This window comes from Ammospiza nelsoni, chromosome 7 (assembly GCF_027579445.1).
Source record: "Ammospiza nelsoni isolate bAmmNel1 chromosome 7, bAmmNel1.pri, whole genome shotgun sequence".
Lineage (NCBI taxonomy): Eukaryota > Metazoa > Chordata > Aves > Passeriformes > Passerellidae > Ammospiza > Ammospiza nelsoni.
In genome coordinates this window covers 23,001,689-23,020,384 of record NC_080639.1, presented here as the reverse complement: position 1 = coordinate 23,020,384, position 18,696 = coordinate 23,001,689, and the positions used below count along the sequence as shown (strand labels likewise).

Here is an 18,696-nt window from a genome sequence, read left to right as displayed (position 1 = left end):
AAAAAGGTCTTAATATAGAACGACAGAAAGAACTCCAAAGCTGGGGTATATTTGCTATGCAGTTACCTCTTCTCTCTTCTCTGATCACCCACTGTTCATATGTCTGAGTTCCAAACTCAGACTTTGGATGCAGCTGGCAATAGTTCTGTATTTCTGTCATGATCTCAGTGATTCTCTCTTTAAATGGATCCTAGAAATAAATTGATCAGGAAAAGTAAGTAAGCAGATTCTGGCAACAAAAACACTGGCTAGTACCACAGTGAGTAATTTTTTATAACTTAAACCTTAAATTAAAGAAGTAAGGCTTTTAAGCGTGTTTAGTGATATGGAAATATACAGTTCAGAATATCACAAAATTTGTATTGAGAAACAGCACTTAAAAAAAAACAACTGAAAATAATATCATCACTTCAATACAAATATTTCAACTTTAGAAGGCCTTTTGACCAGATAACTCAAAATATAACTGACATGAGTAAAAATTTAGTCCTATTTGACTTTACTGTTACTTTTTGAAACAGAGGAAAGTAACAATATTCAAATTAGCACTCTGGATCATATGAAGTCCATAGAAAAAGAGCATTAGGCAAAAGTTTTTGATACCGTACAAGACATATTTAAAGGAGAATATAACTTTAATACTGATTTTTTGTAAAAAACATACCCTTTTTTTATCATCTGCAATCACAGTCTTCTTAGATGGTTCCTTCACCTGATTCTTTAGCTGGGAGGCATGCTCTTCAACAGTCATAATCCTACATGCATCAAGATTGGCACAGATCTGGGAGAAGACAAAATGTTATTTCTTTAATATTGAATGAGATATTTCACATGAAAACTGAATTAGTGCAACAGAGCTTCTTATTTAGATATTGAGGTTTAGATAACTTGGCTTTCTTCCCACAAAAATTGGATCAAGGCAGTATCAGCACACAAAAGTCCAAGTCTTTGAAAAACATCTGAGATAAACTGCACAAATTACTTTTTAGGCCAGAAGTGATTCTTGCATACAGGAAAAAAATTGTAGATTAGGATGCAAAGCAAGTATTTTGAGAAGGAAAATAGAGCATCAATACTTTGGAAGAATAGATTTTAGAGCACAAAATAAATAAATATAATGGTGAAACAGAAAAAATAGAAGATAAATATTAGAGACTAATTATAATAGTAAGAGCTGTTATGAGCTAATTTGAGATAATCTTTTCTGGAATAGGAAAACATAGAGAGAATTTCTGTGCTAAGTACACAACTGAACTGGACTTTTTTGCTTTTGACCTCTTCCAAGGAGAAAATATGTACATGTCATTAAGTAATAAGGGAAATGATAACATTATTCTGAGCAGAGAAAATGGTAAAGGAAGACTGACAGGGGAACTTTTTAATGTCTTCAGTGGTAATTGTATATTTCAGCTTGCATATTCAGATTAATCTTCAGATGCAAATCCCAGAATCCTATTACTAGGAATTCAGAGTTGATGAAAAGGAATTTTCTTTTTCTGCTAGCAAGTTTTTGCATCAAAATTCTGTCTACTTCAATACAGCATAAAACATTCTTGCAGGCCTCACTAATTCAATATCACATTCTGTTCTGGTACAATTTACCAGTCAGGAGTTTTCACTGCCATACTGGGCTAAATTCTACTTTTCTATTACTAATGCAAAACCATTTAATTTCAAGTAAAATATAGTTTCTTTAAGTATAGAATTTAACAGACTATCTTTAGTCAGGTGTTCATGCAACCTCAATGAGTAACTCCAACTGAAAAAAACAGAACACATTTGTATGCTACCTGTATCTCACAAGTGGTTTCTGCTTTGTTTAAGTATTAAACATTGTTTTTCATTTTTTTTGGACTCACAAAAATGCTCATCTTAGTCACTCTAGAAATACAGATATAAAATATGTTGTGTCTCTAGTATTTAGAAATACACAGTAAATTATAAGCCATCAATGGAATAGTAAGAATTTCAGTAACCTTAAAACCATACTACATTGTGGATTCCTTGCTTCTGATCTTGGGAATTTTTTTCAAGTGAGGCAACTATTTAACTTCCCTTTTCAGTAACCTTACTCCTCCTGTAAAGTAACCTTTATTTGTATATGGATGTCCATTATTTTTTAATGGTTATGAGCTGGACTTCCATGTACACAAGAAAAAAAAATCAGATTGTCTATTTGGAGCCTAAAACTGACTTTAGAAGTTTTACTTGAAGAAGACAATATCCCTTTGATGGTTTGTAAGTGCTAGGGATATTTACTTTCAGAATATGCTCTTCAGCTTTTGAGTAGGATGTTGCACCTCCTACACCAGGTGAGGCTGTAAGTCCCAGAATCTGAGGCTGTGGGATCAGTGGTTTGTTTTCTTTTGCCAGCTTCCTGTTCTTCATCTTTTCTTTTAAGTAACGTCTCATTATGTTATTGTAGACACCTTCCTTTTGAGTATGATGACACTCATCGATGATGATGAGGGAAAAATCTGGAAAAAAAAAAAAGACTCCTAAAGTGAATAATTCTATTTCATATGCAGAATTTGCGTGACTAAATCTTGTAACAAGTAAGGATGGTGTTGAAAAGAACCCATCAGTTTGTCTGAGAACTAATGTACTAGGAAATTGAAGTATTGGAGAAAGGTGTGGATGGATGCTGAATATATTTAATGGACTTTGGAACCTTTGCTACAGTCCCGATGTGCCAAGTAGTTTTACATTTCATGTAATGGAAAAAAAGACTTTATATTTTTGCAAAAACAATCTGATTATATAAAGAATTTCAGAGAAATATTGTTCATATCTTACCAGTGGTAAGAACATATCATAGTTGAACTCAATACTATCTTTTATGTCCATAACTGTGTCTGACAAACTACATATTGTTTGCTTTTGAGAAGATACATTATATGTTAGAAGCCTTTCAGACATTCTTGAAAGACTTGCTGTGGTCAAAATATGCTTCATTTTGTAGCAACACAGAGATTTCCTCCCTATTAGTATCCAGTTAAAAGATTTATATTACTTTATGGATGTGTTATTGGAAAGAACAAACAGATTAGTGGGAGCACTACCGCTCATCTCTCTCTTGTAGCGGAGGAAACTGATGGAAATTCAGACAGGTGTAATGTGCTTTTTGGTCACAGTATATTTACATGCAAACAATATACTGTACAACGAAGAAAATAAAATTATTTTTTGTTTCAAATTTCTCAAAAGATATAGAAAACATATCTTTAATCTTTCTGCACATGCAGCCAGTGACATATATTTCAAGGTTCTGAGTTGAAAGAATCACGAACATTTTTCTGTTTCTCTAGCAGCAAAACTGGTTTATAGGAGCTCCCAGTCCTTCTGCAGCTGGCCAGTAACTCTCTAGTTTTACATTGTTTCCAACAATTTTAATTCAGTTTGTGGACACGACTGTAAAGAACATCACTGAAATGGTCAGGGTTAAACTCTTCTACATATTTTTTTAATGTAGACAATTTCCATGGTCTTGTTTACACATTGATGTGTAAACATATTGATGTGCTCAAATTGTTGCACCACTATAAGTCAGTTTACAACAACTGGCAGCAGGACCTGGAAATTAACAGAGAGCTAAATCAGTCTCAGCTGGTATTGAGGAACCTAAAGAAGGATGGAGACTAAACAAAGGAAGTTATATTGGAAAGGCTACACCAAACACTTCTGCTAGCAAAGCCAATGCTCCATGTCACGGGGGAAAGCTGATTGCCTTCAGAGTGATTCAGGAAGCCAGTATGCACTGAAGTGATGTAGTTTCAAATCTAAATTCTTATTTATTTCCAAGATTTCTACACACTGCAAGATTTCAGAAGCAGTGCTGGCAGTTACTCAGTTCTTCTGCCAACAGGAACTTACTGCCTCTGATTTTGACCATCATCTCCATCATGCATATTCTATAACTACTTGTGTAGAAACTAACCTACCAGAAAGGATGTGTTTCTTCTACTAAGGAAGTGATACACAGCTTTTAGAAAGTCCATACAGTGATTTCAGCCCTAGGTGAAGAGAGTAAACATTTGATAAAATGCAACTAAGAGAGTCCCCATCATTTCACTGAGGCTGGAATTCCATATCACATGTAATGCAGACCTCTGTGGAAATGGATGAAAAAAGTATGCAGCGAAATCTGGAAAAAAACTTGAAACTAATCAGGATGATTTATAAAGGCTGTGAGTTACCCAAGTCACAGCCACAGATATGGAGCTGGCTGTGCTCATGCTTGCTTGGCTTTGGTCCAGCTGAACCTATGAGCACAGGTGTAATAGAACGGAAAAAAACTCCTGAGGTGCAGGGCAGCCTGAGTTCTGGAAAAAATGTAGCTCCTTATGAAGGAAACTTCACAAAGTGTGAAACCCATTCAACCCACTTCATTACACAATCTGGTTGGGACTCAGCCCAGTTCTAAACAGGCCAGCAGTTCCAGTAGAAATGTTCAGATGCCTCCATACAGCATTCCAAAATGATTCAGATGTAGGAAAGTTTATTAACTTAAGATGCAGTGGAGAGGAAATAAGTATAAGAAAATTGCTGGTACTCTGCCTAGGTTAATGACAAGGCATTCTGAAGGAGGGAATTCAATTCTGAGGTACCAAGTGGTTCTGCAGGAGTTAGTTTGGATCAAGCAGTACCCCAGTCAGCACCAGGCACTGACAGACTTGGACCAACCACTCAGCTTTCTCTGCTGTCTGTGACATCCAGACCAATACTTTTATCTCAGGGCCATTATTTTGAATATCACAGTACTCCCCTACATCCTTCACCATCTGAAAAGGAGTTGATTGCAGGCAAATAGAGGGAGAAGCTAACATCTCACAGAGGAAGGTCACTGCAGCCCAAGCCTGGAAGCTGACCTCATGGGCTGCTGTAATTGTACCTCCCTGACAGATAATATAATTTCCTTTCTGATCTTCTGATCTTCCAGATCACCTGCCACTTCAGCATTCTGGGAAAACAATCTTTCCTTCTTTATCTTTTGCTTTCTTCAACTTCCTTTATGTGTTATAGGAAAATTTTATATCTGCTGAGCTGAGAGAGACACAGTTATAAGCCATCATATTGCTGTCTTTTAGCAAAATTACAAGAGTTTAAAAAATATAATTTTTACGACAGATTGGCTTTTATCTTTTGTTCCATTGTACTTCTCAAACTACCAAGTGCATTTGAGTTTTGACAGGTTTTTTTCTCATCCTGTATATGGCTTCTGTCTGATATAATTTAACGCTCTGCCAAGCTTGGAAAGTGGAACCAGTACAACTGCATGTGCACAAAGTTGTGCTTAAGAATTTATTTAGATAAAATAGGAAGCATGACAAGTATTTAGTACAAACAAAGTACAGAGTCTAATTTTGGCCTGCATGCTTGTTAATTGAGATATGATTTTACTACAGCTTGTATTTATAAAATGAATAAATTGAGAAAACCCTACTGATTGTGGCACATTTTTACTCTGCAACTTTCCAGAACAGAGACATACTTTTATACCCTCTGTAAAAATTTCAGAATAAAATACTTGCCTGATAAGTGGACACTTTCCTCATCTTCCTTGGATGCATTTAACAGTGAATTCTCAAGGATCTGTGCTGTACTGATGATGACATCATTTCTTCTGACAACTTCAGGAAATGAGATTTTCAGCCGAGAATCACCACTTAAACCAATAACCTGATACCAATGCTTCAGGAATGGACTAAACTCTCTTTTTAAATGCTGTTCTACCAATGGAACCTGAGAAAAAGTTTTCAAAGAGTTTAAAACATATTAAACACAATATTAAAAATACATGCCCGTTTGCCACAAATGTTGTTAGAGGAACAAAAGAAAATTAGGCAGGAAAAATCCCCAAACCAATTTCCCCCTGCAACTTCTCCTGTGGAACCTTTTTGTCACAAGAACTTTGGCTTAACTGAGCCTTTGAAAGAATGAACAAACCATGCATGCTCTGGCTATTTAACTGAGCTTATAAAGTGCTTTCACATTTATCTTATTAGAGAATATGGATATTGTTTATAATTTCAGTAAAATTCTTTAATGTCTTTCTATATTTTAATATTACAATAGAAGATTAATTTATATGTGCTAAATTTAACTGAAAAATTAAAGCAACTATCAGAAAATCTGACAATATATTACTACTGTAAGACTCATCAGGTGGCCTTCATTAACAAACTGAAACTCAGAATGTGAAAAACAGTTTTATTTTTCAAAATTCATTACAAAATGAAATTGTACTTTTCCCAACAATGTGGTTATTACAGCACATCTAAATTTGCACTTGCACTGGGGTACACTAACATAATTTGTGCTTACACAAGGCTGATGGCACAATGGAGATGATAGTCTAGATCTGTATGTCTTTAAAACAAAATATACCTGGAAAAGCTGAGAATTGTCTTTATATTCATCTTACAATGTTTGTATTAACAATGCATGATGTTTGAAAAATATTATTCTTTAAGAAATGGACCAACTTACCTTATTAACAAGTACTATGACTTTTCCAGGCTCTGATGCTCTTCTCTTCTTATCCAAGTGATCTTTGGTAATGTAAACAGCCACTCTGGTTTTACCACTGCCTGTAGGGAGACATATGATAATATTCTCCCCATTCAATGCTGGCTTTGCAACTTCCATCTGGTAATCTCTCAGGGTCAGATCTGGCTCAGGTGAGGCTCTCCTCTCCACTTCATCTTCATCTAAGGGTACAACGAAATATAAGTTTCAAACAGGAGGCACAGAATATGTATTAGAGGAGTGAAAAATGTCAAAGGGAAAAATATTAATTTACTCAGAAGCATCTTATGAATAGAAACAGCACACTAGCTTAGACAATGCTGCTCTGAGGACCTGTGCCACTCTGGATCAGAACTGCTTCCATCCAGTCAGCACTCAGGGCAGGAGGAATAAACCACAGTACAATTTCCCCCATCTATGTTGAAATGACTGCTATTAGGTATAAATTCAAGTGATACAGTTCAGTAGCACTGGGACCAACAAAGGTTGTGTTCGGAGCTGTGGTATTTATAACCTAGCCAAGCTTCTGTGACATTCTCCTTTATAAATACTGAAATTTATTTGTTTACAAGGGAGTTACCTTTATAAATACTTCCCAGAGAATGAAAAATGGAGCTGTAGAAAGAAAAATAGATATGGAACACTTAAAATGATCAAGGGAGTTATAAAGTATAGAGACCAAATAGATAAGAAAATTCAATTGCCCATACAAGATGGAGCTAACTGTAGAATGTGTCACACCTACTCATGGTAGATTGTGTTGCTTCTTAGCCTGACACATACATAATGCAATTGGATGTTCATTAAAAAGCCATTTACATCTGCCACCTAAGGCCAAAGCCCTCCATCTCTTATTGGAAATGCAATGGCAGAGTTTAGATCTACAGCTTGCAGAAGAAACAAACAATGTTCTAAATGTAAAAGTGAAAAAAAAAATACTGTTGAATTACTTTGAGCCTTAAGAAAAGCATATCAAGTCTCTTGAATTTACATATATTTAGGAAATCAGAACTTGTATATATATCTTAATATCAGAATGATTTATTTCAGTTGAGTTTTCATGGAAGTTTTTTGCTACAAATAAGTTTAGAACACTGTTCAAGTATTAACTTCCCTCAGTGAAGAAAATGCAAATTCATTCTATTAGATTAAAATCAGGGGAGAAAAACCCTAGTTTTGTTTCCTGATGATATCATTCAATGCAGAATCATGAGGATTTTATTATCACTGATGCATTACACACAAAGTAAGTATATTTTTCTAGTATTCCTTATTCCATTAAATAAAATTAAACTAACAAAAAGTAATGAAGCTTGATAAAACACTGCTGATGGAAACATCTGAATGCCATTCTAAAGTGTTTTTTGCTTGTTTTGCCTTTTAGTGTGAGTGCAGTGCTACCTGGACACAGGGACATTTGCACCAGAGAGTACTTGCTGTTATTTATCTGACTCTACTACTCTCTTTTAAGGAAGAGCATTTGTTTGCTTTCTGGTTGGCTAAATTTAATAGCTCAATCATATTGAAACTAGCACTTTATCACCCATCTGTTTGGTTAAATTTCAGTTCCTTAACATCCTCAATTAACAGTCCAGGCCTGAAAAATATTTAACTTAGCTCTCTCCTAGCTTCTTCAGCCCTTGTTTAGATAAAGGCTAATACAGGAATCTTTTCACAGATTAAAGAATTAAATACTTAAAGATTTTTCATCAAGCACAGTGTAGCATTAGGGAAGTTGTCTGCCTTCATACAAGGCTCATGTGAATTGCTGCTCTGGGCTAAAAGAAACACAGTAATTATTCTATTGTCCTAACTACACAATTCTGTAAAATGTGAAATGAACCTTGCACATAAAAATGAAGCTGAATCCACATGATTCTTTGCATTAAAATCCAAATAATGTCAGTGTGTAATAATGAACTTCTTTGTTAATACAACAGCCTTACTGTAACATTTCAAATTACAAAATCCATTAATAGTGCATCTGCATCTTCTTAGAAATTTTTTTCTCATTATTGCTCTCACTGAGTTTACTAGACATGATTAAAAAGCATGGATGTTTTAAAAAACTTTTAAACTACTTGCTTTTAAAAACCACATGAATACAGAACATATAGCAAGTAAACACTGAAAAAATCTGTTCTCCATTCTTCACAAAACTGCAGTGTTTGGGTTTTTTTCTGGATTACTGGACACAGCAAATGCCCATTTTGCTTACTAAGAAATACTTCAGCAATCTCAAAGAATGAGGCCATACTCACATACATACGTTCTGCCAAATGTCATGAGCCTGGCTCAGCCTGAGCAACTGATACAGTGTGTCTGTCTGTCCACAGAACAGAGAAGTTCCAGTGCCCAGACATTTCATGTGACAGAGTGAGCAAAAAAATACAATGTGACTGATGAATTTCCTCAGTTGCTAAAGAAGTGCAAAGTAAATTCTCTTGAGTTAGCAACATACAGACTAAAATCTTAGCTGCAGTGTAGCAATTTAGATCTGAGCTATCCTGAATTTTCTGTGTACTTATAAAATATGTGGATTTTAATACTTTAAAGCTTCAAAGTATTTAAAAAGTGTTTATAACGAACACTTTGCAGGTATAAGAAATACAAGATTTACAGTGACCTTACTGATGTGATACTAGGTTTATTAGGCCCAGATGGCTTGAAAAGCATTTGGAATTTTTTCTAGCCCTTGTACAAGACATAGTCCCAGCACAAATGTTATAAAATCTAGATTCCAAAAAGTAGTTCTTGAATTCTGTATAGGCAAACAGGCTCATCACAATAGTGGACACCTCGCAGTTTGCTTTGCCTGAGGTTTGGAAAAAAAAAAAAAGACAAAAAATACTGGGATCTCTTTTACAACAGCAATGTATAGTTTCACTCAGACTTCATACATAGCAAGATAATACCTGTCTGCTAAGTATCATTTAAACACAGTCCAATATCTAGTTTAAAACTGTATTTAGAACATGCACATGTGTTTAAATGTGAGGTTCACAAAGATCCTCAGATAGCAACCCCCACTGCTCAGGTTGCTTTTACAAACAGGGCTACTAAAGTACTTGGGCTCAAAGTGGACCTTCATTATTGTTCTGCAGGTACCCAGGAGATGCTTCTGCTCACCTTCACTGCCTCTAAAACATTCCTATTCCCTCTCACCCTATGTGGGAGCCAGGCACAATCTAGCTCCTCTCTGAGAGCAAAAGAAACACGTCAGTGTGGCAGCATTATGAATATCTGTCCAGGTGACTGCACTGGCTGACTTCTAGTCCCTTCAACCTGTGTGATTTCATCATTCTGCCTCACTGACCAGTTCGTACGATGATGATGTCTAGAGCCCTGTTCAGATGATCCCAGTAAATTGACTGTTTTGGGGCTAGGACTTAGGTCCAGACCATTACCAGATGGTCGGGACCTAAAATGCCTAAAATGGCATCTGTTTTCCAACAAAGTAAATTAATTTGAACAAACTGGCATCTAGAGTTTACAGTGAAAGAAAGCCCTTCACTGAGTTTCATTTTAGCCCATTCACAGAATACTTCCCCCAGAGCTTACTTTGCAATTACTAAATAATAACAGAAGGGAAACGTACCTGAATCACTGGTAGTGCAGCTCTGTTCCAGGTTTCCATTCAAGCTACTGACACTTCCATCTCCTATGGAGACATCTGACTCTAAATGAAAAACGCAAAGAAATGTAGCATAATACATTTGCTGTACAAATATTAATGGCAATTGTGTATTGTTTGCTCTCCCCCTGAGTTGTTAAAGTAGGTTAGATGAATGTCAGGCGGGGATGGCTGAGATCTAACTTTCTCTATTTTTGCTAGAGGTTAAAAAAAATGAACAATATAATTCATTTTCTTGTGGAAGAAAATATGGAGTGGAAGATCAATATCCAAAGCATGGCAGAGGTAAGGCACTATGGGTCATGATTTATTGTCTAAAACCAGGGGTTCCAGACATCATCACCTGCATAATCCCCTTTAGTCCTCTTTCACTGTATTTTTCCAGAAAGGTGAAAAGCCAAAAGAAAATAAGTTGCTGGCAAACTGAACTTTCTCTTTTACTCACTGCAAGCAATGAAAGCTACACCTGCAGCAGAACAAAAGCAAAACCAGAATTGCGTTTTTGTTTTTTTTAAAGTTTCTTGGTATTACACGAAAAGAGCAAAGCGCAGCTCCCGACTAACTGCGAGCAGCGATGGGGGCATCGAACCGCGCGGAGCAGCAGCGGCGGCGCCGCTCGGGGATCGCCGCGCCCCGCTCGCCCTCTGCCGGGCCGGGCCCGCCTCGCACCAGCGCCACCCGGGAAGCCGCGCGTAAAGCTCAGCCCTTCCATAGCGCCTCATGAGAGAGACACCCAGCTCTCCCGGGAAAACCTGCCGCCAACAGCGCCACCCGGAGCTGTCAGCTTGCCCACAGCACTCTGCAACTGAGCCCACAGCGTCAGATGGAATCAGCCGCAATAACAGTGTTGACCAATGTTTCGGTTAATTAGCAAGAGCAATTAACAATGGGCCTGTGTTGCCATCAAGTTATTTCCAGTGAATATCCTATTATGGTCCATAGACATTTTTCATAACTTATTGTCCCCAAAAAAATATTCATAAGGCAAAATAGATTCTGTGAATGAGAATTTAGCACTGAATGGAATTTAGCACTTATGGAGTCCTAGAAGGGAATGCCTGAAATATACACTATAAAGTCTTGGTGAGTGAGGTGGAAATTGAGCCTAGTCTGCATGCAGTAAAGTTATGAAGCTACCTTAGCTACCACTAGGAGTCAGGCATTAGTAGTTTTTCTAACAAATGAATGCAGTCAACAGAAAGGCAAAAAAAGAAAACCTCACCAGTTACAAGCCACGTTCAAAGACCTGTGACAAACTAATTAGTAGAATTAGTAAGAACTCCCAGCTATGAAGATGACACTGCTATCTCTTGCTTTCACTTTCCAGAAATCCACATAAAATAGGGAAAAAATAGGACAAAATTAAAATTCTCTGTATCTATTCCATATGGTGTCCCATCTAAAATGACTTTCTAAAAGTCCCGAGAATATGAATCTATAAAGTGTTTTGTACACAATTATCTGAATTACAATGTGCAGCATGCCTTATACAACAATCTCTCAAAAGAAAACATCAGCGGTAATGTGAAATGTAAAATACTCATCTTCCAAAGAAAGGTGAATAGAACAACGTTCTCCTTTTTCAACTGTGGCAACTTACTTGAATTATTTTAAAAGAAAATAAATTTAAAAAAACCCAAAGCAGTAAGCATTTTCAAAAAAATGAAAATAAAAGAGTTATCCTAACAGCTGTTTTTACCACTTCTGCTAATCTTCCCTTAGAGTCCTGCTTGCACATTGTAATGTGGAATTTCACAGGATGATTTCACAGGAAGATTTTCAGTCACTTTACACTGAGTACTAAATAAGTAGAGAGACAATGGAATGGAATGCAATGACAAGTGAGCCTTGAAAAAGAGAGCTGCTATTATTTAATTTGGTGTTTATATAGGTAACTGCAGCAACTTAATCCGTGTTAACCTAGTGAATTTACTTGCTTTTGTGTAATTTTGTGTGTGAAGTTTCTCATCTGCGTTTTTGCATGCTCAATTTTTCTCCAGTTATCTCTTGGGCTCAATGATCTATTTCTACTTGTTTTTATGGCCTTACTGCTCTCATACCTTCTGACTGTCTCTGTTTCATCTACCTAAATAAGAGGGTTAGAGGAAGCTCCAGATACAATGCAAATGGCAGCAATTTCAAATTACCTGAAAAGCTTCTTCTTGAAATATGTCCTTTTCAAGACATAAAGGAATTGTAGGACTGTACTGCAAAACTGAGTACACTTGACAGCATCAAATTACAAACTAGGTGGGTTCCTAGCTCACTTGGAAGTAGAATCTGGGTTCCATTTGTATTTTAATCTTCCTGGTCTAAAATTACTGTCTTATGAAATCATGAGAAAGGATGGTCGTAGGAAATGAAAAAAGACCGGAGTGCTGTTAAGTCTGAGTGTACAAGTGCATTAATATCAAAGGCTACTGCACTTGAGGATGGCTGAATGTGAGGCAGTTCCTCTGCAGAAATCTCCAAGCAGCACTGCCTCCTGGCAGCCCTTGTTACTCTGCATCTACACTGCTGCTTTGGTTCATCTCAGAACTGCATGTTTTCAGGTAATCTGTCAATTGTCCCCACTTACACCACTTTGGTTCATATCACAGAGCTGGTGTAGATCAGAAGAAATGAACTGTCAGCTGAAACCAAATGAGATTTGTTCTAATTACTTGCAGGTGCACAGTCCACATGAGACTGAAGTCAATCTGAAACAAACTGATGGAATACATGTACTCTGTATCCCCTTAGCCATTTCACTGCACAGATCTGCTCAAGTGCCCAGACTGCTAATACTCACTCTATTAATTCCAGTTCTGTGCTGAGAACAGTTTTTTATCCACAATGAGCTTGTGGCACACTAGTTAATAACTGATAGATCTCATTTTCTGTAATTCTCAACCCAACTAGAGGCAAGTAGAAGATCAGGCTAACAGCAATGAAAACCTACCCTTAGTAGGCCAAATAAGATCCTTAGCTTTATCAAGAAAGAATAATCCAGTCTCATCTACTTTGAATTATCATTAAATTTTTGGCACCTCTTCTTTATACTGACATATTATGTTCTAACCCAGGAAAACCAAGTTGATAATTTTGCTGTACTTGCTACAAAGCAGTGTGACATCCTGTTAATATCATGCAAAAAGAGAAATAGGCTACTACTGTTGCACATTGAAAGGCTCCAGCTTTTCAGAGACATTTTAAAAAAGTTATCCATGTTTGATAAAAAGAGAGCAGCCTTAGCTGTCCTACTCCTTTGGCTGAGAAAGCCCACTGGTATAATTTCAGGCAGCATTAACCTTAGCTGTAACTATTGTTTGAGCTCCATGAGAGCCTGGAACACACACGTTTCCTGAATCACGCAGTGCATGTTTGAATCACTGGTCCACGGCTGTGTTAGGGCATTGTTGCTGTCATTGCTGTCACTCATAATCAACTCCCAAGGCATGTTTTTAAGAGTGGTCTAAATGAACAACAGACCACAACCATTCCGAAACATTTTTACTTAAAATGTACTTCTGAGTGTGTATGTCACATGAGAAAGGTTGTCTGATATTCTGTAAGTTAAAAAACATTAAAATGAACAGAAGGACTTCTCAAAACAAAAATGCTTTTCTATACAGCATTTCCAGCCTTCTAGAAAGAAGCACTTTAAATAGAGCTGCAGTTTTAGTGGCATAAAAACATTCCTCTTATCTTAAACTTAGTCAACACTGTACAGAGTTGATAATGTTAACCTACTGTTGTCATTGGATAGTATAAGCCTACTATGGATGGGTGTGAAATAAAATACTAACCTAATAATATTAATATTTCTATCAAAAGTATTGAATATATTTCAAAACTACTCATTTATTCACACAGGTACCAGATCATAATACCAGTCAGTGGACAAACCTGACATCACAGAATTCTTTTCTATGGATGTTTCCAACAGACTGTTCTCACTGCTGGAACTGTCATCCACATTTTCTTCCTGTTTCAAATTCTCCTCTGTGACGTATCCTGGTTGGCTTGTAACTTCTGTTTCTTCATTCGTAGTCTGCTCCATCCCACTTTGTTTATTCTCTGTTCCCAGAAAATACAGAGAAATTCTAAGGCAGTTCTACAAAACATTTCATTTCTTTTAGTGTGGAGCCTAGAAAACACAGAACTAACCTGTATTTATCAGGCACATAACAGTATAACATATGGTCTTGGTCTTGACTCAAATGTTATAGTCTGGAATTTTGACCTTCATACAAATATTTGCTAAGAATTTACTAATTTACAATTAGAAACTAAATTTAAAGAGGTTAATAGATTTATTTTTATGAAGTTCTCAATTTCTGTGCTAATAACAACATATCTTACTATAAGAAATCACAGGGGGTCAAGCTGCAATGACAAAATGTAGCAGCAGTGTTCTTCATCCACAATGCCCAATGAAGCTCTTTCTTCTCTAGGACCTTATGTCAGGGCATGCTCCTGCAACCATACATTTTACATATCTACACACATACAGGACTGTGTACATGGAAAATTACTTATCCTCTGGTAAGAGCACCACCATTCATGCTTTACACATCAGTCTGTACAGTTTGTTTTGGGGCCTACATCACCCAAGATTACAAAGAAATTGTGGAATAAATGTATTCATTCAGTAGTCCATCAAACAACTGAATTAAACTTCAGTTTTAACCTATATAGTCTTCTGCACTATAGTAAAAATTCAGAAATGCAAAATGTGAAAAGAATAGAAAAAAAATATTAATAATTTATATATCTGTTACTTTGTTTGCCTTAGTGATGGCAAAGTAGTGAAAACAATAATTTAAACCTCACACAGCTGCAACACAGAATGAAAATTAGGGTCACAATAGCTGCTGAGCTATTCCCAGCACCTAAGTTCCACTCAAAATGATCTGAGGTTCAGACTTGGTTGGTCTTGGCCTGCAGACTGCAACACTCAACCAACCATTTTTGAACTGCATCCTCATATCTCACAGCTGCCTGTGTGTGTCTGGGAGAACACTGTCTGATTTCTGTCCAAAGCTGGAAGAGACACCCTCATGTGCTTCTTACCTCAATCTTAATGCTCTGACCCATATGCAGCAACTAAAAGCACAGAGACAGCTCTGCTCCTCAAGTGAGCAGGCTGAAGCTGCTAAATGGGAAATCTGTTAAAGTAATTTAGTCACTAAAATTTTATAAAACATATGGAGACCAAAAATAAGGGATAAATTATTTAGGGGCTGCTTTCTTTTTTATATTTAAGAATGGGATAACTTTACAGTACTATAAACATTATACAGGAATGAAAAGGAGTAGCCCCTTTACTAGTTTATTGCATTATTTTTAGTAAATTTTATAATGTTTTGAGACTTTTGAATGTCTTAACGTATGCAAAGTACTTTAAAATGACAAAAATATTTGTAAACTGTTCTGTAAAGAAAACACTTGTACTGAAGAAGAAATTCAGGTAAAGTCTGTTTTGTTTGTTTAAATTAATTTTTAAAGTATGTTTATGAATGATTATAAAAATCACACTGAAAGCCAATGGGTTTTAAAAGTAAGATTCAGTTTAATTGTAACTAAATCCATACTGTTGTAATTCTCATATTGCTTAATAGGGATTTTCAGTATTTAAAAATCTACCAATTAAACTGTTACATAACTTGATTTTGAAATCCCTGGACAAACAAAAGCATCAGTCCCAGTGTCTCATTAAAATAATATGGTAGGAATCCTGCACTGCTTCCTAAGTAACAGTACAAAAAAAAGAAAAAAAAAAGAAAAAAAAAAAGAAGAAAAAAAAGAAGAGCTATTAAAAATCCACACATCTGTACCAGTGAAATAAGATGATTACCTCCTGTATTTCCACTTAAATCATCTGCAAGGTCTTCATGTTGGGTTTCACGGAGAGCAATCAAAAAAGGAGAGAACCAGGCTTTCTTCTGGACTATTCTGCTCAGTAGCTCCCTTGCACCATCTCTGTTCCCACGATTGTCAATAACAGTCTGGATCTGGCAAAAATAAAAGGCAAGAAACAACCCTCACACAGACTTTGGAAATGGTCTGAGGACATTCATAAGAATAGTATAGTTTCAAAAAGCATTCCCCTGTTTAATTAAAGCATACTGAATAATAAAGATATAAAGTAGACCTGACACTCATCTGAAGAGAATTTTTGCAATTTTGTACAACCTCATGCTCATCCCATCTGGTTTTGGGTAGGATATATGAAACCTACGAGATCTGGAACTTAATTGGAGAGACTGGTAGTACCAGACAATGGTTGCAACAGTAACCACTATATAATAGTTATTAGTATTGTGGAACAACTAGTGTTTAGAATGGCTTAGGGAATACGTAACCTTGATTAAGGACAAATGCTGTCACACGGTTTATCAAAGCTCATGACCTCACACATAAAATAGAACATTTTCCTTCTTAAACTTTGGCTTCATCATCTCAACTCCCACTTAAAAAAACAATACCTGAGCCTCTAGAAAGTGGCTACTGCCCTCAAAGAAGCTACGGAACTGTGTCCCAAGGCTGTCACAAGCAGAATTTGGCATGTGGTTGCATGAGGAACAAAACCATGACCCCAAGAGCAAAGCAGCTTGAGACAGGTGATCAGTCTCAAGGGCTATTTTCTCAAGGCTCAAGAATGACCCATTCTGATATGCAAGGAAATGGGCAGGCATAGCAGTGGGAACACCTGACTGAGATACATGACCAAAAGGCAGTGTGTGGAAAGTGGGAGACATGAGAAAGCCTAAACTACACTGGGGTTTAAACTGGCAGGATTGTGAAGGGTATTAAATTGTTTGATGGAAATACCAGCAGCAAAAAGGTGACCCAGGGGAGCATGAGGACCTATTACCAGGGAACGGAGCCAGTAGCTTCCTAAAAGACCTCTACATCTGCCTGCTGGGTTACCATGCTTGGCTCCCTACTAACAAGGGTGCGTCTGATCATTGCTGCCACCTGATGGTCACAAGACAAAATTATGTATCTTACAGCCATTTAACTGAGATGGAGAATAAAACGTCCTCAAAAGTGGATGCAAAGGCTCAGAGTGCAAATGTGACTTAGTTCCACCCTTAGTTTACCAGTTTTCCCCTTATTGCTATGGCAATTATTATTTCAATTTGTTCTAGCACTGTTTCAGGATATCAATTTTTTTTTTTTTTAGTTTCAAGTAGGTTTCACATTCCAGGCAAGTTATTCTTAGCCAGGTGAAATCAACACTGGACAATATTAGCATCAAAGGTTAACACTTCCTAGTTCTTGTCCAACTGGTACTTCTGCTCACGTCATTGTCTAGTGTGATAGTCCTCAGTGAACCTATAGCAAAAAAGGGGACAGAAAATCTTGCTTTATTTTAACTCAGTATTATTTAGGACTTCACAGACCATCACTACTTCCTGGTATGATTCAAGGGCCAAAAGACAATGATCTTCTGAGCCTAAGGTCTGTGGGAAAATGATAAGTAAAGTAAAGTCTGACATATTTATTCACTTAGACGCTGTCTTGGTCCAGCCCTCTGTTCCTGGCATTTTTCTTTGCCAGGCTCTTAGCTGGCATGCCACCTGCTGGCCCATTGTCAAGAATCTTCACCGGCTTACCTGGACCCATTATCTATTTCCCCCCAAGTCTGGGAACTCCCCTTTTATTTTTTGCATTTACTCTGCCATTTGTAGCTGTGGCCCCCTACCTGCCGCACAGCCCCTGCGGCTGGCCAGTATCTGTGGCACTGCCTGCGCCCGGACTCACCCGCTCCACGTCCTCGTCCTGGAAGATCTCCATCTGCAGGCATTTCTGGGCCACCGGCCCGGCGCGCATCCTGTCCACCAGCGTGCCGTGCAGCAGCTGCACCAGGTGCACGCAGAGGTCGTGCTCGGCCTCCTCTGCCGGCGAGGGCAGCTGGCTCAGGCTGGGGTTGGCGTAGCAGGCGGCCAGGCTGCAGCCGCCGTGCTCCAGCGCCTGCAGGAACTCGCGGATCGGGCCGCGGCCGCGGGGCCCCCGCTCCACGGCCTGCAGCAGCTCCTCGGCGCCCGCCGCCGCGCCCCGCTGCTCGGCGGCCGCACGGACCCTGTCCCGGTCCTCGGCGCTCAGCGAGGGCAGCCGGTCCAGCACGGGCTGCACCTGGATGAACTGCTTCAGCCGCGGCCTGAAGCAGTCGATCATGTAGAGGAACAGCTTGTCCCGGCTGCCCTCTGCCATGGCGGCGCCCGCCGCTGCTGGGGCTGCGCCTGGGCCGGGCGAGCAGCGCGGCCGCGGCCCCTCAGCGAACTCTCCGCGAACCCTCCGCTGGCATGGCCCGGCCCGGCCCAGCCTGCCCAGCACCGGCGCCGCTTTCGGTTTCGCTTGGGAGGGCGGTGCGTGAGGGCTCGGCTCGCCGGGACCGGGCTGGCGGGGCCGGGCAGCTCCGCGCCGGGCACTGCTCAGTGCCACTCCTCAGTGTTGAAAACGAAACCTTTGCCAGTAACGAAACCTTTGACAGTAACCGTGGGCTGAAAAACACAGTCATAAACGGACACATCTCTTTCACTTTC

The 18,696-nt window shown here is 38.4% G+C and overlaps 1 protein-coding gene across 1 annotated transcript in view; it reads right to left on the bottom strand.

Moving 5' to 3' along the window:
* Window positions 1–18,550, bottom strand: part of IFIH1 (interferon induced with helicase C domain 1) — a 28,342-nt gene extending 9,792 nt beyond the window's left edge. The window contains exons 1-9 of the mRNA XM_059475487.1: window positions 17,915–18,550; window positions 16,002–16,158; window positions 14,051–14,221; window positions 10,127–10,207; window positions 6,490–6,710; window positions 5,532–5,742; window positions 2,260–2,477; window positions 665–781; window positions 67–190 (exon numbers count right to left, since the gene is read on the bottom strand). Of these exons, the coding sequence (XP_059331470.1) occupies window positions 67–190; window positions 665–781; window positions 2,260–2,477; window positions 5,532–5,742; window positions 6,490–6,710; window positions 10,127–10,207; window positions 14,051–14,221; window positions 16,002–16,158; window positions 17,915–18,364 (1,750 nt within the window). The 5' untranslated portion in view covers window positions 18,365–18,550. The remainder of the gene's footprint in view (window positions 1–66; window positions 191–664; window positions 782–2,259; window positions 2,478–5,531; window positions 5,743–6,489; window positions 6,711–10,126; window positions 10,208–14,050; window positions 14,222–16,001; window positions 16,159–17,914) is intronic.
* Window positions 18,551–18,696: the final 146 nt, after the last annotated feature.